General features: G+C 37.1%; 1 protein-coding gene across 1 annotated transcript in view; it reads left to right on the top strand.

Moving 5' to 3' along the window:
* The first annotated feature begins 325 nt into the window (after positions 1-325).
* The window catches only part of Med1 (mediator complex subunit 1), a 30,355-nt gene continuing 7,110 nt past the window's right edge, over positions 326-23,570 (top strand). The window contains 14 exon segments of the mRNA XM_047545709.1: positions 326-547; positions 4,229-4,335; positions 8,672-8,750; positions 11,572-11,626; positions 11,732-11,864; positions 12,517-12,545; positions 15,547-15,618; positions 17,048-17,122; positions 18,236-18,309; positions 18,680-18,769; positions 19,942-20,053; positions 20,551-20,679; positions 20,973-21,090; positions 22,144-22,345. Coding sequence (XP_047401665.1) covers positions 523-547; positions 4,229-4,335; positions 8,672-8,750; positions 11,572-11,626; positions 11,732-11,864; positions 12,517-12,545; positions 15,547-15,618; positions 17,048-17,122; positions 18,236-18,309; positions 18,680-18,769; positions 19,942-20,053; positions 20,551-20,679; positions 20,973-21,090; positions 22,144-22,345 — 1,300 coding nt within the window. The 5' untranslated portion in view covers positions 326-522.

Consider the following 23,570-nt stretch of genomic DNA (forward strand, 5'->3'; position numbering starts at 1 on the left):
CCCAGGCGCCGTTTACCACTGGACTACATCCTCATTTTTATTTTTAATCAGAGTCTCGTTAAGTTGCTGAGGGTCAGAGCTAGATATTTTTATTTGAAAACCGTGCCAAAATGAAAATGCAGGTTTAGGCAGAGAGACCTAACCCCACCTGCCCGCAAGTTCAATACTGAGCAGTGTGAGAACTGAAGCAACTGGCAGCTAAGGGAAGGATGGGTTGGTAGAGATCTCGCGTGATATACACCTTAACTAATTTTCGCGAGATTTTGTATCCTTCACTCTTCCTCTATCTCGTAGGATCCTGGCTAATCTCGCGATCCTTGGGAAGTTCCGTTGGGGAAGATGGCGGCGGCCGCGAGCACCCTTCTCTTCTTGCCGCCGGGGACTTCAGACTGAGCATTCCCGGGAAGAGTAGGGACTATTGGCTCCCTGCGTCCCGGGAGCTCGAGTCAGCTTGGTTCCCCTGTTGGTGGTGGGGAAAAGCTTATCTTCTTGTGGCAGACCCAGGCCCTCACCGCCGTCAGGATGAAGGCTCAGGGGGAAACCGAGGGTGAGTGAGAGCAAAAGGAGGGGGCGGAAACAACTGGGGGAGCCAATGTGTAAGAGATGGTGGGTGCCGATGTCCCACGAGGGCCACTTCCTAGAGGGCAGAAAGTCCAGGAGGCGGAATGTGCTTTTTAGGTTATGACCATGTCGTGTTTAATGAATATAGAGCCCCGACTTTGGATGATGGGGACTCCGAACTTTTGTGAAGGTTTTCTGCACAATTAGGGACAATCAGTTTGGCCTGAGGGCACTTTTGACCTAAAGTGGTGGGAGACAGGGCGAGTGAATCTAAAACCTTCGTTCCGGAAGAGACGTCTAAATAACGTAAAAACAATAATACAAACGGTGTGTAAAGTTACTGGAGAATATTTTGGTGTGAGTGAAATGATATTAAAAACTAGCAGTTCCCTAGAATGTCATTGTGCTCAGATCTTATGCTACTGTATATTTGAAAACTGCGCTGGATTTTGTCTTTTCCATTGGAGTAACTCAGAACTGCTGAAAAATAACTTTCCTTTGGAACTTTACTCAGATTCTCTAAATTTCCACGTTCCCGTGTAAATGCTTTCTTAGCATTTGGGGCATACTTAATGCTATAGCTTACTTTTTTCCTCCCTTTGGTACCAGGCATTGAGCCTGTGTTTAAGGGGCTCTTAAACAGTGAGCTACACCTCCAACCCTTTTAATTTTTTATTTTGAGACAGGGTTTCACTAAGTTGCTTAGGTCCTCAGTCCCCTGAGTTCCTGGGATTCCAGACCTGCATCACCACACCTGGCTACAGCTCACTTTATAGTTACTGTTTACTTGTCTTTCATAGTTTACTTTGAGCTTCTTAGATCAGGGACCCTGTCTTGCTCATGTATGTGTACTCTTTAGTGCATAGTAGTTGCTCAAAAAATGTTTGATTTGAGCATCGCAGATAACCAGCAGGCACTTCAAGAAAAATCAGATGTATGTTTTGAATGGGAAGAAGAAAAGTACACTTCCTAGGTGCAAGGGGATAACAAGCGTAAATGGAAACCTCAGGAGGCAGCTGTTTTTGTCAAGTTTTTTCACAGACCAGCATTTATAATTGTGCCTGAGTGAATGACTTTAAAGTGAAAATTGTAGAAATGTGGTCACAACTGTACACTGACTGACACAGTCAAAACCAGTTTTCCAGAAAATGAAAGCATAGAAGGAAAGTTTGCTACCTTAATTCTAATTAATCTATTCATTTTTCAGTACCATCATTAGTTGTTTTTCTGTATTCTTCCCACCATTGACCATGAACTTTTTCTCCTTTTGATATTGAGTAGTAATGCCTTTTTTTTTTCCTTTTGGCAGTACTGGTGAAAGAACCTAGGGGTGCTCTACCACTGAATGAGAGTAGTGATAGAAGCATCCCTGGATTCAATCCCCAGTATTGCCAGATTTTATTGTAATTTGTTTATTTTGGTATTGGGTATTAAACCCAGGGATGCTTTTCTAGTCAGCTACATTCCCAGACCTTTTTATTTTTAAATTCGAGACTTGGTCTTGCTAAGTTGCTTAGGAATGCTCTAAATTGCTGAGGCTGGACTGGAACTTGCAATCCTCCTGCCCCAGCCTCTGGAGTTGCTGGGATTACAGTCATGTAGCACCATGCCTCGTTTATTTTATTTTAATTTTTTGATACTGGGGATTGAACCCAGAGGTGCTTAACCACTGAACCACATCCCCAGCACTTTTTTATTTTATTTTGAGACAGGGTCTCACTAAGTTACTTAGGACTTGCTGAGTTACTGAGGCTCAACTTGCAATCCTCTTACCTAAACCTCCCGAATCATTGGAATTACAGATGTACATTACTCTGCCTGACTTAATGTCTCTTTTAAGAGTATTTCTCATTTTGCATTTCACTAGTCATTTCCACATTTACTTGTCCATACCACTTCCTCACAAAAGTCATCTCAGGCATAGTATGTTTATTCATGTGATAAAATGCCACTGAGTTCAATTCCCCAGTACCAAAAAAAAAAAAAAAAAAAAAAGAATTAGGATTGGAAGACTTTAGAGGTTTGTTTACATGCTTAGTTCAGTCCAGAAGCTGGTCTTTTCTACCTTTCTGTCTTTCTCTTATCTCTGATCTCTGCTGATATCCATCCGTTGATTAGTCATCTCATCTTTTTTTTTCTTCCCACTACTGGGAATTGAATCCAGGGGAGCCCTATCACTGAACTATACCCCCAGCCCTTTATATATTTTTATTTTTAGGCTTTTTTTTTGGGGGAGGTGCTAGGGATTGAACCCAGGGTCTTGTGCTTGTAAGGTAAGCACTCTACCAACTGAGATATATTTCCAGCCCCTTTAGGCAAGGTTTCGGGTTGGGCGCAAACTTGGAATCCTCCTGCTTCAGCCTCGTGAGCCATGCACCACCATGTTCCCCATCCATATAATTTTAATTAGAATTCAAATAGAGCCTTTTTTTTTAAAATCATACTTATAAACCTATCTCTCAAAATTATCACACACAAAAAATTAAGGAAGTGGCTAGGTGCAGTGGTGCACTCCTGCAATCCCAGTGGCTTGGGAGACTGAGGCAGGAGGATTTCAAGTTCAAAGCCAGCCTCAACAATTTAGTGAGAACCTGTCTCAAAACAAAAAATAAAAGGGGTTGGTGATGTGGTCAGTGGTTAATCACCCCTGGGTTCAACTCCTAGTACCCACCCCTACAAATTAAGGAAGTCAGTATTTTCACATGGAAAAGTAACCAATCATAGAAAGGGTAAATTCAAACGTATGCTCAAAATATGTCGTGCAAGGAATTTAATGAATATTAATATGGTTAGGGATGGGCTTTTGTTTGTTTCTTTGTTTTGCACTGGGGGTTGAAGCCAGGGATACTCTACCCCTGGGCTACCTATCACTAGCCCTTTCATTTTTCACTTTGAGATGGGATCTCTCTAAATTGCCAGTGCTGACTTTGAACCTGTGATCCTCCTGCCTCTCAAGTGACTGGGATTACAGGTGTGTACCACTGTGCCCTGTGAGATGCTTGTGTTTTTGGTTCTCATTAGAACTGTGTTCTTTGATGCTCATTATGGAAGACCTGTAATGTATGTGTCTTCTTGCTATCAAAGGTTTCTTTTAATCTAGGTGCACCTGTAGTCCCAGCTACTCAGGAGGTTAAGGTAGAATGATTTTCTTAAACTGATAAGTTGAAGACCAGCCCAGTGAATGAGTCCTGTGTCTGTCTTGTCTCTTTCTCCCTCACTCTCTCTCTGTCTCTCTCTCTCTCTCTCTCTCTCTTTTTTTTTTTTTTTTTTTTTTTTGTGGGAGGTGGAGAGTGTACTTGGGATTGAACCCAGGGGTGCCTGGCTTTAAATTGTTGTTTTATTTTAAGAGATAGGGTCTTGCAGGTTGCAGTGGTGCGTGCCTGAAATCCCAGCTACTTAGAAAGCTGAGGCAGGACGATTGCAAGTTTGAGATCAGAATTGGCCGGCAACTTATTGAGACTCTGTCTCAAAAAGATGTGGCCCAGTGGTAGAGTACTCCTGTTCAGTCCACAGTACCTCAAAACAAATAACTTTATGTGTTTTGAAGTAAATGATAAACTGTTTTAACTGAATTCTTAGATAAAAAATGGGGGTTGCATTTGTAAGAAAAATTGTGGAAGGTCTTGATAAAAGCATTTCTAATAATGTTTTCCAATTTATATTGCAGAGTCAGAAAAGCTGAGTAAAATGAGTTCTCTCTTGGAACGGCTCCATGCAAAATTTAACCAAAATAGACCTTGGAGTGAGACCATTAAGCTTGTGCGTCAAGTCATGGTGAGGATTGTGGTGTTGTACTTAGATAATTACTTAAAAAAAAAAAAAAAAAAATTAAGAAGCTGTGTTTGCAACATGGATTTGTTCAAACTGCTTTTAGTAGTGTGTCTTCAGTTTTATTTATCATAAATGCCAGAATACAGGGATCTTCTGAGAAAGAATGTATACATTTATTCCTTGGTATCTGTGGGGGATTAGTTCTAGAACTTCCTAGGGATACCAACATTCATGGATGTTCAGTCCCTGTCATAAAATAGCAAAGTATCTGTATATAAACGATTAACGTCCTCCTGGATACTCTGAATGATCTCTTTATTACTTAATACTTAACAGGACGTAAATGCCATATAAATATTTAGTGTTTTTTTTTTTTTATTTTTTTTTGTTTTTAAAGTTTGTACTGGGACTTGTGAATCCAAGATTGCTTTACCTGGAGTTATATCCCTGGTCCTTTTCATTTTATATTTTGAGACAAGGCTTGCTAAATTGCTTAGGATCTTGCCTCAAAGTTGCGATCCTCCTGCCTCAGTTCAGAGCTGCTGGAATTACAGGCATGCACCACCACACTAGGCTTTTCCCATCTATAATTGGTTAAATGCAAGAATGTGGAGTCTGAAGATACAGAGTGCTGACTGTGTTTATAAAATTATGTTAGAATACATGGGTCTATTTCATGCAAAGGTGCTAAGAAATACACATATGAGGGACACATCTGATACACTGGGGTGTAGAAATATTCTCTCTCTCTCTCACCCTTTTTTTTTTTTTTTTTTGTGGTCCTGGGATTGAACCCAGGGCATTCTATCATTAGCTACATTTTCAGCCCTTTTCATTTTATTTTGAGACACTCACTAAGTTGCTCAGGCTGTCTTTGAATTTGTGATTTTCATGCCTCAGCATTCTGAAACCCTGGGATTATAGGTGTGCATCACTATGGCTAAGAGATGTTCTTTTTTTTTTTTTTTTTTTCTAATTCTGAAGATTGAATCCTGGGTACTTTAACACCGACTTACATTCCCAACCAAGTCCTTTTTATTTTTTATTTTGTGAGGTCTTGCTAAGTTGCTGAGGATCTTGCTAAGTTGCTGGTATTGGCTTAGAACTTGCAATCCTCCTGCCTTAGCCTCCTATGTCACTGGGATTATAGGTGTATGCCACTGCATCTGACCTAAGAGACATTCTATCAAGCACCTTCATTATGACTTGATATTACCTTTATTGTATTTATACAGTACCAAGAGTTTTTGATTCATTCTTTTTTTTAATACCTTTATTTATTTTTATGTGGTGCTGAGGATCTAACTCAGTGTCTCACATGGGCTAGGCAAATGTTCTACCATTGAGCTACAGTCCTAGCCCTTGATTCTTTTTTTTTGTGTGTGTGGTTGAACCCAGGGCCTTGTGCTTGCAAGGCAAGCACTCTACCAACTGAGCTATATCCCCAGCCCTTGATTCATTTTTAATACAGGAGAACTCTAGGTTTTCACCTATTTACTGTTATCATTTTTTTTTTTTTAATATTTTTAGTTGTAGATGGACACAATACCTTTCTTTTGTTCATGTGGCGCTGGGGATTGAAACCAGCGCCTTATGCCTTAGGCAAGCGCTCTACCACTGAGCCACAACCTCAGTCTATAACCTCTTTCTTTACAGTGCTGTTTCCTCCTTAGTTATTCTTCATTATAGGACTTCTTTAGCCAGTTAAGTGGAAGACGGGGTAGGGGTATGTGGCGATCTGTTTCAAGGCTCAAATGTGGTGTCTTTTTTTTTTTTTTTTTTTTTTTTAATATGTTTAGTTGTAGATGGACATAATTCCTTTATTTTGTTTATTTAGGTTTTTTTTTTAAATGTGGTTCTGGGAATTGAACCCAGTGCCTCATACGTGCTAGGCAAGCGCTCTACCACTGAGCCGTGATACCAGCCCCTAAAGCTCAGTGTTAAAAGTTCATTTATTTGGGGGAGCCCAGTGGTGCATGCCTGTAATCTCAGTGACTTGGGAGGCTGAGGCAGGAGAATTGCAAGTTTGAGGTCACCCTCAGCAGCTTAGTGAGGCCCTAAGCAACTTAGCGAGACCTGTCTTAAAAGTAAAAAATTAAAAGGGCTGGGGATGTGGCTCTGGTTAAGTGCCCCTGAGCTCAATCCCTGGTACCAAAAAAAGGGTTCATTTGTATGATTGCTGTTGTAGTCACATGACATAGGAAACCTTATTCCCACTTTTTTGTCCTTCGTTGTAGTTTTATGGGTATGATCACTTTGTGATTGCTTCCCTTGTGATTTATTAACATTTGTGTATTCTAGCTGGGCCTGGAGGTACTTGCCTGTAATCCCAGCAAAGTAGGAGGCTGAGGCAGCAGGATTGCAAGGCCAGTCTCAGCAACTTAATGAGACCCTATCTCAAAATAAAAAATAAAAAGGGCTGGGACTTAGCTCAGTGGTAAAGCACCCCACCCAGTACTGGGTTCAATCCCCAGTACCAAAACAGAAACAAAAACCAAAACAAAACTTTTCTGTTTTCTGTATGTTATACTTCAGTGTCATTACTCTCTCCTCCCTACCAAATTTTACTTTGGTTTCAGAGTAAATGCATTTTAGTAGATTTAGCGTTTAAAATGATCATATCAGCAGTAGCAGAAGAATTAAATTTGTTGTCAAAAGACTTGAACTTTAGGCAGTAGGTATGTGGCTCAGTACTAGAGCACCTGCTTACTAGCATCTTCGAGGCTCCAGGTTTGGTCTGTAATAATGCAAAAACAAAAAAGAAAAAAAAAATTCCCTTGGATTTGGGCTTGACTCCAATACTTACTACTTGTGTGACATTGAACATATGAATATAACTTCTTTGAATTTCAGTTTTCTCATCAGGAAAATGGAAGTGCATAATGACAATTTGCTTTTCCATATAGTTTAGTTTTAAGGATCCAAAGAGATAGTGGATATCAGAATGTCACATATCTAAATGATTTCTGTAACTGTAAATAAGTGTCTTAAGTGAATTGCAGTTTTTCCAGTCTGGAAATTCAGGGGTAGTTATTTAATGCCCCAGGGCAATTATTTCTTGTTTGAAATATATTCTATAAATGATATTGTCATTAAAGTAACATGAGATAGAGGGTTTCCAGGGAGATCTTAAGGGCCTCCCTTTCCTGGGCTATAAGTTTTTTGGTTTCATAACCATGGCTTCCCTCTGTACTTTTCTGTTGTACAAGTTCAAAAATCTAATTTTGGGGTCAGGAAATGTGGCTTAGTAGTAGAGTGCTTTCCTAGTGCATGTGTGAGGCCCTAGGTTTGATCCCCAGCAACACACACACACACACACACACACACACACACACACAGAAAAGGAAAAGAAAGAAAAATAAACATAACTTTATTCATACATGAATTTTCATCAGCTGGCATACTAACCAAATCTCAGTAGATTAACTTGGAGATCAGAATGCCAATTTATTAACTTATGACAGGATTTATTTTTCTACTTTCCAAAATATTGGTATTCATTGTCCAGAACCTCCTCCTCTATTCAAGATACAAGGGAAGCCAGATTATTAATAAATCAGGTGTTTTATGAGGATGGAATTAGAGAAAAGAGAGATTTATTAGGGCTTGCAAGAAAATCTAAAAATCTTTCTTTGTAATATAAAACTTCACATTTTTGGGGACTGGGATTTTTTTTTTTTTTTTTTTGGTGGGGGCATGGGGACAGGTACCAGGGATTAAACCCAGAGGTGCTTAACCACTGAGCCATGTCCCCAGCCCTTTTTATTTTTTATTTTGAGACAGTCTTGCTAAGTTGCTTAGGGCCTCACTAAGTTACTAAGGCTGACCTCAAACTTGAAATTCTCCTGTCTTAGCCTCCAGAGTGTGCCATCCTGTCTATTTGGGGACTGGGGGACTGGAATGTTTTGCAGATACTTTTTCTCTAGGTAAAGTTAAATTTTTAGCTGGTTGGAAGTCTCTCTTCTGAACTACATATTCTGTTGCCTAGAGTGAATCTAGTTTGACTAAGATTTGCTTGTATTTCTCAGGCTGCATACAGTTTACCTTGGTCTATTTGGGAATTCCCAATTCTTGTGAACCATGTCATTTAGCTGTCTAAATCTTAAGTGGTAGTCACTCCCATTGATTTTTCCTAATTTTTCCCTAAAGCTTTATTTTTCTTTAGATCTGGGAATATTATTTTCTGCTGATAGATAAGACAGCAATAGTTAAGAGGCCGTAGATTGTATAGACTTTATGGACTATCCTAAAATATTATTATCAGGATAATATGTATGTTAACCTTAAACATGGTTGACTTCATTGATTTTTACATCAACTGTTTTCCCACTTGATACAGGAGAAGAGGGTTGTGATGAGTTCTGGAGGGCATCAACATTTGGTCAGCTGTTTGGAGACACTACAGAAGGCTCTCAAAGGTTTGTCAATACCTTTGAAATATACTGATTAAAAAAAAAAAACCCATTTAAGAAAGTCTGTTTTATACTAGAAATACAAATTGAGGTAGGTCAACTTTCTGTGCTATATGTATTTCTTTCATTTATGTATTTGAAATAAGCTCTTTCCTGATTTTTTTTTTTTTTTGTTTGTTTGTTTGTTTGTTTGTTGTTTTGGTAGTGGGAATTGAACCCAGGGACATTTAACCACTGAGCCACATCCGAGCCCCTTTTTGTATTTTATTAGAGACAGGGTCTCACTGAGTTGTTGAGACTGGCTTTGAATTTAGGATTCTCTTGCCTTAGCCTCCTGAGCCACTGGAATTACAGGCATGCACCATTGCACCTGCCTCTTTTGAAACCTTTGTGTGTGATCTTATTTTGGAGGCTGATAGGGACTTAAAAGATAATTAACGAATATATAGGAAGATGAACTTAAAAAAATTTTTTTTAGTTGTTGATGGACATAATACCTTTATTTTATTTATTTTAATGTGGTACTGAAGATCAAACATAGTACCTCATACATGCTAGGCAATTAGTCTACCACTGAGCTACAACCACAGCCCAGAAGATGGACATTTTTTTTTTTTTTTTTTTTTTTTGCAGTACTGGGGATTGAATCAGGGCCTTCCAACTGAGCTATCTCCCCAGCCCAGAAGATGGGCATTTTAACTGTCCAAAATGTTTATGGAAAGTTTTCAGGAGAGCATACATAAAGTTTAAATCGTGAGCTTGATTATTCTTGTTTATAATGACTAATTCTGTTTTGGGGGAAGACATGAAAGTGAGAACAGATTTTAAAGGACTCTGAATGTAGCTCAGTGGTAGAGTATATGTTTAGTATGCACAAGGCCCTAAGTTTAGTCCCAAGCACCACAATGTAGATGTACACACACACAAATTTTGCTCTGATCCACCATAAATGAACACGATTCACCTGAATATTTTTTCTTTAATATATGTGGTAAAATACATAAAAATTAAAATTTGCCATTTTAACCATTTTTAAGTATATAATTCAGTAAGTACCTTTGTTTTTTTTCTCTACTAGAGATTGAACCCATGGGCACTCTACCACTGAGCTACATTCTCCAGTCCTTTTTATTTTTTTTTTTATGTAAGACAGGGTCTTGCTAAGTTGCCCGGGCTGGCCTCAAACTTGGGATTGTCTTGCTGCAGCCTCCCAAGTAGCCTTAATTACAAATGTGCACCACTGCACCAGGCAGTTGTTTCTATCTTATTTTGTTTGTTTGTTTAAATATTTTTAGTTATAGATGAACACAATACCTTCTATTTAGTTTTATGTGATGCTGAGGATCAAACCCAGTGCCTCACACATGCTAGGCAAGCGCTCTACCACTGAGCCACAACCCCAGTCCTATTTGTCTTATGACTGTTGTGAATAATGCTGTGAATTTTGGGCTAGGGTTGTAGCTCAGTGGTAGAACGCTTGCCTACCAAGTATGAAGCACTGGGTTAATTTCTCAGCACCACACATAAATAAGATAAAGGTCCATTGACAACTAAAAATATTTTAAAAAATAATGTCGTGAATATTGAAGTTTTGTGTGTGTGTGTGTGTGTGTGTTGAGGGGGTACTGGTGATTGAACCCAGGACCATACACATGTAGGTAGGTGTGCTACTACCGAGCTACATACTCAGCTTTCCTTTTTTTTCTTGAGGAGCTTGGTATTGAACCCAGGGCCTATTTCATGCCTAGCCCAGGGTATTTGTTTATACATATATACATACATATACCTGTATATACAGACATATGTGTGTACATATATGAATACACATATATACCTGTATGTGTGCATACACTTATTTGTATATGTATATATGTTTGTATATGTCTATATATATATATATAAACACCCCACACATCCAGTGTGTACACACATGCACAATTTTTTTTTGTTTTTTGTTTTGGTACCAGGGATTTATCCCAGCCAGGGGCACTTGATCACTGAGCCACATCTTTTTATTTTTTTTATTTTGAGATAGGGTCTCGCTAAGTTGCTGGGATTGCAGGTGTGCATCACTGAGCCCAGTTGAATTTTTGTTTGTTTTCTTTTTGGTTCTGGGAATTGAACCCAGGCTCTCATGCATGTTAAGTACACTTAAGCTCTATCCCAATCCTCTTTATATTGACTTTGGTGTTATCTTCCTTGTTCTAGCATTTGCAGGTAGGAAAAAGGCTTTTCTTTTCTTTTCTTTTTCTTTTGTAGTTGTAGATGGACGGCATGCCTTTATTTTATTTGCTTATTTTTGTGTGTGGTGCTAAGGATTAAACCCAGTGCCTCACATATGCAAGGCAAGCGCTGAGCCACAAGCCCAGCCCCCCCCCCCCCTTTTTTTTTAAATAAAGAAATGCAGTATTGCTTTATTGCCTAGGCTAGCCCCAAACTCTTAGGCTCAAGCAATTCTGCTTCAGCCTTTTAAGCAGCTGGAACTATAGGCATGCCACTGTGCTTCACTTTGCATTAACATCATTAACAGATAAACGTATTTTCTTTCAGTTAAAGACAACTTGTCCAAAATAAGAAGTAATCAAAAAGGGAAAAGAGGAAGATTAATAGTTTTTCACATAGGTCTTATTTTACTATTATTGCTATCTTTGTCTCACAGTGAAACGTTACCAATGAACTTTGTGTAAATTACAGGTATTTGAACTATTGACTGTGTTTATGGCTTTGGAATGATGTATATACTCTTTAGTATGCTTCTGCCTATGAAGAATAAGACCATTTATTTGGAACATTCTTTGTAATTTCCTTTTTTTTCATGTTTTCGTAGTAACATCTTTACCAGCAATGACTGATCGTTTGGAATCCATAGCAAGACAGAATGGGTATGTAGCCTTATCTGTAGGCAGAAATGTTTAACTTAGTGTTAACTTTGGGTGGCTTTATTTCTGTGTCTTCTATTAATTTTTGTTTTGATTTGTTCCTGCTAGACTGGGCTCTCATCTCAGTGCCAGTGGCACTGAATGTTACATCACGTCAGATATGTTCTATGTGGAAGTGCAGTTAGATCCTGCAGGACAGCTTTGTGATGTAAAAGTGGCTCACCATGGGGAGAATCCTGTGGTATGTGTTGTTGATATTTCACTGGAATCTATGGGGTTTACATAGGAACATTGATTTAAAAATGAATTGTTGGGGTTTAGTTTGGGTATAGGTTTTTTCATGAGCCACTGTAAAGATGATGTGATGGGCTACATCAGTAGCTTTAGAATGAAATTTAGAATAATGTGGGTCCATCTCTGACATCATCCAAGGGCTTTGGAAATAACTGGAAACACCAGAGGAACCTTTTTAATTTTATATCAACAAACATGAGCCGCAGTTGAACAATAAATAAATCATACAGTCCCATCCTTAGAGATTAAAATCAAGGACAGATAATCTGAAAAATCCTTTAATAGAAATGAATGTTAAATGTGTGTAACCAGTCAGTTGGTATAAATTCCAGGGATGTCATTAAAGAGAGTTCCTAATGTTTTAAACAAGCTACTAAAAGTTGATTCCTTTATAAACTATTTCATATATTTTCATTTTTAATTTCCCGCCCCAATCCCATGGTTCACCAAGTAGGAAGAAGCTGCTTTTTGATATCTTAATATAAGGGCCTTCTGTAGTTTTGATATTTGTTATACAGCATGTGCTATTAATAAAAAACTTTTGATGTTTTCAAAGTTGTTATTAGTTTAATGTTTTAATGTACTTTCTTTAATTTTAGAGCTGCCCAGAGCTTGTACAACAGTTAAGGTGAGCAAATAACATTTATATTTCTTGATACTGACAGACAGTCCCATTTTTTTTTTTAAATAGGTTTTTACTATCATGCCTGCACTGGTGTTGAACTAAGCTCAAACTGTTCTCCTGCCTTACCTTTCCAGGTAGCTAGGACTTATAGACATTGCCACTGCTCTTCTTTATAGTTGGTTTTGAGAAAGACTAGAACTTAGTTTCTTGCTATAGAAATTTATTTTTTTGGCCAAGATTTTTTCATTTTGTACCTATTTACTTTCAGAATTAAGTTAGCATGATTTTTAACCCTATTCATTCTGTCCCAGGATTTCAACCTCAATACTATTGGCATTTGGATTGGAAACTTCTTTGCTCTAGGGGCTACCTAGTGCATTGTAGGATGTTTAACAGCATCCATGGCCTCTCCTGTAGTTGCCAGTAGTATCCCCTCATTTTTGACAATCAAAAATATCTCCAGGGACCGGGGAATGGAGCATTACACTTGCCTAGCATGTGTAAGACCCAGGATTTAATCCTCAGCACTACCAAAAACAAACAAATAAATATTTATTTATTTATTTGGTACTGGGGATTGAACCAGGGGTGCTTAACCACTGAGCCACATTCCCAGTTCTTTTTTATTTTTTATTTTGAGACAGAGTCTCCCTAGGTTGCTTAGGACCTTGCTAAGTTGCTGAGGCTAATTTCAAACCTGCAATCTTCCTGCTTTAGCCTCCTCAATTGCTGGGATTACAGGCATGTGCCACTGTGCCAAGCTAAACAAACATATATTCTCAGACATTGTCAAATGTTGTGATGGATGACTAAAATCATCCTGATGGAGAGCTACTGAGCTAGCCTTAGGAATTTTATGTGGAACAAAAATAAATGGAACCTAATCATCAAGTCAGAAAAGGCTTGAGAAAATTTGAGCCTGACTCTTGAAAACAACTTTTCATTTTGATTTTGAGAAAAATTATATTACATATAAGGTATGTGTATAATAATCTGTCAAGGTAAAAGTAGTAGGTTTGAAAATAGTCTTTTATCATCAGTTTGTGGCTTTTCCTGTTGACTTGTTTTTACCTTTGAATTAAGTGAAAATTTCCATGCATAAATATAAGTCCAGGTTAAAATTTTCTGGGAATTTAAGAAAACTGTTATATTAGTTTTGTTTTAAACTTGAAGTACTGGAATACCACATGGGCAATGTCTTAAGAGTGTTAAGGTCAAGGAAAGGAAGTTTTGCACTAAGCCTTCTCAGTCCATAAGAATAATGTGCTTTATAACCAAATTTGAACAAGTTCTTAAAAATTATAATGCACTAGAAAAAAATAACCTTTTGATAATTTCATTGAATCAGTAATTCTGCCAAGGTGTAATACCATCACACTCCAGAAAGAGCCAATATTTCTGGAGAAGTAGGAGACTGTACTAACTTACGAACTGGTGATATTCTAAAGTTATTTTATAAGCCTATTCAGAATTGGTAACCTCAGAATGAATCTTAACCTGTATGTGATGTTTTCATTCACTTAGTATAAATGATTAAGGTAGGGAACATATTTTGTTGCTGCTTGTCTTTTTTTTTTTTTTCCCCGTACTGGGGATCAAACTCAGGGCCTTGTGCTTGCGAGGCAAGCACTCTACCAGCTGAGCTATCTCCCCAGCCCCCCTTTTTTTTTTTGCAGTCTTCATAACACTGTGGATTATAAGTGATCAGTAAATGCTCAGAGCATGTCTGATAAAATGCTTGGGATTATCATGGCTATTTAGCTTTCTAGAGCTTTTTTTCCCTTTAAGTTTGAAAAGAGATGAATTATTGAAATGTGTGGGATTCCTAAACCTACCCACAAGGGCTCATTTGGCTAAGATTCCTAGTTTATCCTTCTTATCATTACTTCTACAATCAGAAACTTTATAAAAATTTATTATTTTTTTAATCATTATTTTTGTGGAGATTGAATCCAGATACTTTGCCACTGAGTTAAATCCCCAGTCTCCCCCTGCCCCACATTTTTTTTTTTTTTTTTTTTTTTTAATTTTGAGACAAAATTTTGCTAAATTGCTGAGACTGACCTTGAACTTGGGATCCTCCTCTTGAGTTCCTGGGATTACAGGTGTGTACCACCACACTTGGCTCAAAATTTTATTTTCTATTGGCATTCAGTCTCGGTTAAATATTCAAAGGAAAGAAAAATGATTCTCTTAAACTAGGTTTCATTTTTTTTTAAACATATTTTTAGTTGTAGATGGATACAACACCTTTATTTTTATGTGTTGTTGAGGATTGAACCTAGTGCCTCATACATATGAGGCAAGTGCTCTACCACTGAGCTACAACCCCAGCCCCCTAGGTTTTGTTATTAGGAGCTAATTAATATGTGAATTATCAGGTCTTTTGACTATTTCTTCCTTTTGACTTTTTTATAAATATATATTTTTTTTAATTGGCAATGGACCTTCATTTTATTTATTTATATGTGGTGCTAAGAATTGAACCCAGTGCTTCACATGTGCTAGACAAGTGCTCTTCAGCTGAGCCACAACCCTAGTCGTCCTTTTGACTTTTATATTGCCTTTTTTTTTTTTAGTACTGGGGATTGAACCCAGGGGTGCTTAACCAGTGGGCCACATTTCCGTTTTTTGTTTTTTTTTTTTAAAGATTTTATTTAGAAATGTGGTCTCATCGAGTTACTTAGGGCCTTGCTAATTTGCTGAGGCTGGCTTTGAACCTGAGATCCTCTTGCCTCAGCCTCCCAAGCTGCTGGGATGACAGGTGTGTGCCACTGTGCCCAGCTGATTGACTTGTATATTGCTTATCAACAGTTTTTCCAGAAAAATGGGGCAGAAAGAGAAAGGACTCTACTTCTTCTTCTTTTAATATTATTGACTTTAAGAAACTTTGGGGTGAAAGGATTAAAGCAGATTATGAAAGTCAATTTTTGGCACTTTTTTATAAGATTGAGTAATACTTATATTTTGTATTCTCTTTCCCTTCTCCCCTAAACTCTTTTAGGGAAAAAAATTTTGATGAATTTTCTAAGCATCTTAAGGGCCTTGTTAATCTGTATAACCTTCCAGGAGACAAGTAAGTAATTGTTTTTTAAAATTTATTTACTTTTTGCATTTTGGAAGAACCAGTATATAAGTCTGTAAGTCATTGTGTGCTTAGAAATTTGCTAACTCTCCTATCATAGATCATTACTGATTTCTATGTGTAGTGCAGTCTGTAGCTCTTTTTTGACTTCTGTGTCTTTTAAAGATCTTTAATATCTGTATTAGTAAGTTATAAAGCCAGAATACAGATTATTTTTCTATCTTTCTTTTTTTTTTTTTTGGTACTAAGTTGCTTGCTTAGGGCCTCACTAAGTTTTTGAGGCTGGCTTTGAACTTGTGATCCTCCTTCTTCAGCCTCCCAAGCTGTAGGGATTACAGGCATGCACAACCATGCCTCACTAAAATACAGTATTCTTAACATGCCTTCAACATATTGATTTCCAGGATGCAAGGAATTAGTTATTGTGGAAATAATAACTTGTTATTTTAAAACTTTTACTCTTTTTAAAATTTTTTTGGTACTGAGGTTTTGAACCTAGGGGTATTAACCACTGAGCTAAATCCCCAGCCCTATGTACTTGTTTATTTATTTATCTTGAGACAGGTTTTGCTAAGTTGTTTATAGCCTCACTAAATTTCTGAGGTTGTCTTTGAACTTGTGATCCCCCTGCCTCAGCCTCCTGAGTTGCTGGGATTACAGGTGTGTGCCACCTTGTCCTGTGTCCCCAGCTCCTTTTATTTATTTTTTTTTTAATTTTTAGTTTGCTCAATATTTTCTTTCTAAGTTGCTGAGGCTGGCTTGAAACTTGGGATCCTTCTGCCTTAGTCTCCCAAGTAGCTGGGATTACAGGTGTGTGCCACCAATCCAAACTTGGTTCTTCTTTTTTTTTTTTTTAATACCTTTATTTTATTACCTTTATTTATTTATATGCAGTGCTGAGGATCAAACCCAGTGCCTCACATGCGCCAGGCAAGCACTCTACCACTGAGTCACAACCCCAGCCCCCATACTTGATTCTTTTTTTTTAATAAAATGTTTTAGGGCTGTGGATGTGACTTGTGGTAGAGTGCTTGCCTAACATGCATAAGACTGTGGATTCAGTCCCCAGCACCACAAAAACAAAAACAAAAAAATCTTGTTGCTTCCAACATGCTTTTGCCCTTTAGGCCTTCTTTCTTTTCTTTTGGTACTGGGGATTGAACCCAGGGGCACTTTACCACTGACCAGCCTTTTTTATTTTTTTATTGTGAGACAGGGTCTTGATAAGTTGCTGAAGGTCATCTAGAACTTGGGATCCTTCTGCCTCAGCCTCCTGAGTTGTTTGGGTTGTAGGGCTGTGCTTTCTGTATCAGTGTGTGTTTGTGTCTATACACATACACCCTTATATATGTTCACACACACACACACACACACACGTACATTCAGTGATTTACTCATTTTATCCTCATCTACTCTCCAGCAAACTGAAGACTAAAATGTACTTGGCTCTCCAATCCTTAGAACAAGATCTATCTAAAATGGCAATTATGTACTGGTAAGACTGGCTAAAGAATCAATTCTATGTGACTCTCGTTTTTTCACCCAGGGGATTATCCTATTATTTATACATATCTATATGGATGTGTATTATTACATTATATATCTATATTATACATAACAAAATACTGTCCATCTGATCATTGCTTTCCCTTTCTAAATGATAATTGTGTTCCATCTTATAAATCAGTATCACTAAGATGTTGTTTGGTATTCCATATGGTTTATCTGAATACTTATCATACTTGGACTCCTATCTGATACGTAGTAGTATAGTTGTAATTTTTATTCACCATATTACATAATGGTGTGTCCTTAGAAATAATCTCTTTATTTTTTTAGATTTTTAAAAATATTTTTTTAATTGTCAATGGATCTTTTATTTCATTTATTTATATGTGGTGTTGAGTATCAAACCCAGGGCTACTACTGAGCCACAATTCCAGCCCAATCCATTTATTTTGAAGGCGAAATATATTTGATATACCCCAATTAAAGGACAGAATCATTAGGGTACTATTATAAGACTTTTTTTTTTTTTTTTTCTTTTTGTGGTGCTGGGGATCAAACCCAATGCATTTTTCATTATAAGGTCTTTTTTTTTTTTTTTATGGTACTGGGAATTGAACCCAGAAGCACTACCTCTGAGCTTCATCATAGCCCTTTTTATTTCATTTTGAGAAATGGTCTTGCTAAATTGTGCAGGCTGATCTTGAACTTGGGATTCTCCTGATTTAGCTTCCCAAGTTGTTGGGATAATAGGCATGGGCATGTACCACTGTGCCCAGTTATAAGACTTTTTTATTTTTTGGGGTTGGGGGCATACTGGAGATTGAACTCAGGGGCACTCAACCACTGAGCCACATCCCTAGCCCTTTGTATTTTATTTAGAGACAGGTCTCACTGAGTTGCTTAGTGCCTCTCTGTGTTGCTGAGGCTGGCTTTGAACTTGCAGTCCTCCTGCCTCAGTCTCCTGGGCTGCTAGGATTACAGGCATGCACCACTGTGCCTGGCACTTTATAAGACTTTTAAGGGCTGCTGTCAGTATCACACTATATACTAAGACTTTCTGTGCCTAAATACAAGCAAACATAGATAATTTGTTTTGCAGGAAAGCAACTAATGCTGGTCCCTTGGATAAGATTCTTCATGGAAGTGTTGGCTATCTCACTCCCAGGAGTGGGGGTAGGTTTTTCTATTAATTATTTAGAAAAATGTCTAATTTTAGTTTCAGAGTCATTACTTTTAATTTCACCTTGGACTTATAAAGATATAAGCAGAAGGAGAAAAATATCAGTTGTTTCTATATTTTGTAATGTGTTCTAAGATGTCAGTACCTGCACTACCCTCCCCTCTTTTTTTTTCCAATTGTGTGAAGTAAATTGTTGCTTTCAGAATTAATACTTAAACTTTTATCATATTTTGCAAGCTGCTTTGGAGCATGGCTCCTCATATCTATGAAACTATTTTCTTGTATGTAGGTTTATATACCTGTGAATTCTGTTCTTTATTTGTAATATACTAAAGATGCAGTAATGATTTTTATTTTTCATAGGTCATTTAATGAACATGAAGTATTATGCCTCTCCCTCTGACCTTCTGGATGATAAGACTGCATCTCCTATCATTTTGCATGAGAATAATGGTAAGTTTTAGCTGTAAATAACTGAAGATTTTGTCCAGTATTTTAAAAATACTTGTAAAATTTGAATGCCCAACCTGCTTGAAATTTTGGTTTGGTACTTAATGAATTTTCTGTCCATACCATTTGTACCTGGTTAAACACACACCCACACACACATCTCTACACATGTGCATATATAAATATGTACACACACAAACTTATATACACACATATATAGTAAAAGCTTTACTCCTTTTTTTTTTTCCTTCAGTACTGGGGATTGAACTCAGGTGCATTACCATTGAGCTATATTGCCAGTCCTTTTTAATTTTTCTTTTTAAGGCAGGGCCTTACTAAGTTGCTGAGGGTCTGTCTAAGTTACTGAGGCTGACCTTACATTTAGAATCCTCTTGTCTCAGTCTTCCAGGTTGCTGGAATTATAGGTGTGTGGTACTTCTTTTTTTTCTTTTTTAATAAAATAAAGGTCGATGAACCTTTATTTGTATTTGTTTTTTATTTGCTTATATGTGGTGCTGAGAATTGAACCCAGTGCCTCACACGTGCTGGGGAAGTGCTCTACCACTGAGCTACAGCTCCAGCCTGGTGTGTGGTACTTCTCCCAGCCTTTACTCATTTCTTTAAAGAGGGGAACAAAGTAGTCAACTTACTAAAGAACTATAGTAATGGATGCTCTTTTCTATTTGAACTTTATTAACAAAAGATGATGAAAAATGGCCTAATACCTCATTTGGCCCCCTTGTAACTTGAATCATTGACTCTATTGCATAATTATAATCATATTTAAATGTGTTCTGAAGTTGGATAAAATAAGTGTCATTAACAAGCCCTTTCAAAAAATTTCTTTCTGAAGCGAGTCTTGGTGGTACACTCCTGTAATCCCAACAAATCGGAATTATAGTTGCTAGGATTACAGGTGTTTGCCACTGTGCCTGGTTCAAAATTTTTTTTCTATATTGTTTCTTATATTATTTACTGACAGAAATTAATAGCGATTGGCTAAAAAGATAATTTCTAGCATTGTAAATTATGTAGGAGTTAGATAAATTATGATAAATTATGATAAATTATGGCTGATATATAATTATATAATGCAGTTTTGATTTTTTTTTAATGTAGTGATCCACATAATTTGTGTTAGTTTGAAGAATATCTTTTTTCTTTCCTATTTCTAGTTCCTCGATCTTTGGGCATGAATGCATCAGTGACAATTGAAGGAACATCTGCTATGTATAAACTCCCAATTGCACCATTAATTATGGGGTCACATCCAGTTGACAACAAATGGTAAGTTAAAAATAATTTTAGAAAAGCAAAGTCCATTTTTTCAACTTTAATACCAGTGTGAAACAATATTTCACTTGGCTCTTACCACTTGAATTTTTAGAGCTTGGCTACTTGTTTTGTCCATTATTTTCCCTTTTGTTCAGTATCTATTTGAATATTTGTCTTCTAAGGTCTACTTATAACCAACATTCTCTGTCTTGAATAAATGTGTTGTTTTAGGTTTGAGTTTTGGTATTGGGTATTGAACCCAGCTCCTTGCCTTTGTTGAACACATGCCATATCACTAAGCTACAGTCTAGCCCCAGGATAAATGTTTCTGAGTAAAAACTTCAGCATTAACAGATAATGTTTCGGAATTGTTAGAAGGGAATTCAAAGAATGACCTTTGATAGACCTTGTAAATACTTGTCTGTGATACATGTCTAACAATAGGTGTTTGGAGTTTTCATTTTCATATCAAATCAAAATCCAACTCTTCCCCCACCCTTTTTTTGAAGGACCCCTTCCTTCTCCTCCATCACCAGTGCCAACAGTGTTGATCTTCCTGCCTGTTTCTTCTTGAAATTTCCCCAACCAATCCCAGTATCTAGAACGTTTGTTCAGAAACTGCAGAACTGCACAGGTGAGTTTTGTTTTTATCATTTTTTTTAAAGTCCTTACCAAACTGCTGGTAAGTTTTGAGCAACAAGAGCTAAAACTTGGTATGAATGTGAGCAGGAAAATTCAAATTCAGTTACCTTGGATAGCTTACAATCTTGTAGACCTCAAAAAAGTACCCAGGGGTATACATATTAATAGTGTTTTATAAATGCTTAATAAGTACTTTTTAAATAAAGGGGTGAATGTAAAATTTGTGAAGGGAAAATTGAACTGTGAACATTTTGATCTTAATGTGATCATTATAATAATCTTTTTCCAGGAATTCCATTATTGAGACTCAGCCAACTTATGTACCCCTCTATGAACTGATCACTCAATTTGAGCTGTCAAAGGATCCTGACCCCATTCCTTTAAATCACAACATGCGATTTTATGCTGTAAGTAAGGCCCTGTGGAGCTAGAATGTTGTAAGTTTTGTTTAGGTCCAAAATCAGAATCTTCCTTTATAGCATTATTGAGGTCTGACAGCTTTCATTTAGATGGCTTGATTGTGATCTGTTTCCTCACTCAGGCAAAAAATTACAAAAGTCTCTGAAACATACCAAAGAAAAAGGTCATGAGCTTCCGAGTTGGGAAATAGAAATGCATATTTCTTTGTTGACATTTTTCAAAGAGAAAAAAGATTTTAATGGCATTCTGAATTTTTATAAGCTTTATAACCAGATGTTAAAAATTCTTATCGTTTTCATTCTTTCAAGTGCCATGAGTTATAATTGAAAAAGTCCTTTAAGTACATAAAAGAGCAAAATGTTGGGATGACTCAGTTTGAAAGGTTCAGAACCTCATGTGGGCTTGAGTTTATCTGAATATTTGATGATATTCTAGGTGAACGGTAGTTCACAAATTCTGGGTACATTGTAATTATAAAGGATGTTTTATTAAAAATACAGATTTTGAGCTGAGTACAGTAGTGCACTCCTGTAATTCAACTACTCGATAGACTGAGTTAGGAGGATCACACGTTTGAGGCCAGTCTGGCAACTTAGAGTATTGTCTCAAAATAAAATTTTTAGAAAAAGGGCTGGATATGTGGCTGAGTGGTAGAGTACTTGCCTAGTATGCCTAAGGCCCTGTGTTCAATCCCATACCACCCACCAAAAAAAAAAAAAAGAAGAAGAAGAAAGTAAAAGCCACAGCAGCTTTTGCCTTTATGGTTTAGAAACCTCTTTAGTATACATTTCTGGGAATCTTTATGTTAGCTAAGTTAGGATCCCACCAGCACAGAGCATTTCCTAAAAAGGAATCCTTTCAGTCAGATGAATAACTGATTAACATTTACCATGTCTGATAGTCAAAGAATTTAATGTGGAGTTGTATTACTTTCCAAGACTTCGCTATACTTTTTGGGCAGTAGACTTTTTCCAGGGTGGTTTGTCTCAGAATACAATGGATTGGTAAATAGCATTCATTTACTTTATTCTTTTTGCCAGGCTCTTCCAGGTCAGCAGCACTGCTATTTCCTCAACAAGGATGCTCCTCTTCCTGATGGCAGAAGTCTACAGGGAACGCTTGTTAGCAAAATCACCTTTCAGCACCCTGGTCGAGTTCCTCTTATTCTGAATATAATCAGACACCAGGTGGCCTATAACACCCTAATTGGAAGCTGTGTCAAAAGAACTATTTTAAAAGAAGGTACTGCCTTTCCTTTTGATATACTTACTGGAAGATGGGAAGTAACTATTCCTGGGGTTCTTGAATTTGGTTGCCCATCAAAACACTGTGGAGCTTTTAAAGCTACAGATGTTGGTTTTCACACTTGGATGAATTGAAATTAAACCTCAGTGGGAAGAGTTGGAAATCTAATTACAACAAATGATTTTGATGAAACCAATGTGTTCAAATTGGCATTGAAACCACTATTTTTTTTGCCATGGTCTTAACTCTTTTTCTAAACCTTGTAATGTAATTGGTTATTTTAAAGCCTGTATATTGCAGCAGGTACCTTGTAGTGAGACAATTTATTGATATCTAAATTTTAGGTTGTTAGGACAGTGTTTTCCAGTATATTTAGTATATTTTAGTATATTATCTATCTCCATTCTTTGGAGAACTTTATCATGTATGACTTTAATTATTTTATTTTTTTGGTAGTGGGGATCAAACCCAGGGGCAATTAACCACTGAGCCACACCTCAGCCCTTTTTAATTTTTATTTTGAGAGGGGATCTAGCTAGTTACTTAAGGCCTTGCTAAATTGCTGAGACTGACTTTGAACTTGAGATCCTTTGCCTCAGCCTCCTGAGTTGCTGGGATTGCAGGCATGTACCAACCAGCTATCATATGGTTTGAAAAGGGAGATCTGTACCCCTTTCTTCTTCTCTCAGGATTGCAAAATTCTGATATTTTTCAAACAGTTAGCTTTTAGATGTTTTTAAAAAATTTTTAATATATTTTTTTTAGATGTTGAAGGGTCTTTATTTTATTCATTTTTTTATATGCAGTGCTGAGAATCGAACCCAGTACCTCACATGCTAGATAAGCGCTCTACTACTGAGCCACAACCCCAGCCCTATTAGATGTTTCCATGTAAATTTTGGCTGCTCTAGCTGATTAAGTTTTTTAACTTGGTCATAAAGCATTCCTATAAAAGTGTATCAGTGTACAAGGTAGGCAAGAAGAAACAGGGAAGGTAGATAGATATCATTTATGGGAATAAAAATTGCTTTAGAAATCAGTAAATTGCTGGGTGTGGTGGCACACACGTATAATTCAGTGACTTGAGAGACAGACAAGAGAATTGCAAATTCGAGGCCAGCCTCAACAATTTAGTGAGGCTCCTAAGCAACTTAATGATTTTTTTTTTTTTTTTTTTTTTTTTTTGCGGTGCTGGGGATTGAACTCTGGGCCTTATGAGATT

This window comes from Sciurus carolinensis, chromosome 3 (assembly GCF_902686445.1).
Source record: "Sciurus carolinensis chromosome 3, mSciCar1.2, whole genome shotgun sequence".
NCBI lineage: Eukaryota > Metazoa > Chordata > Mammalia > Rodentia > Sciuridae > Sciurus > Sciurus carolinensis.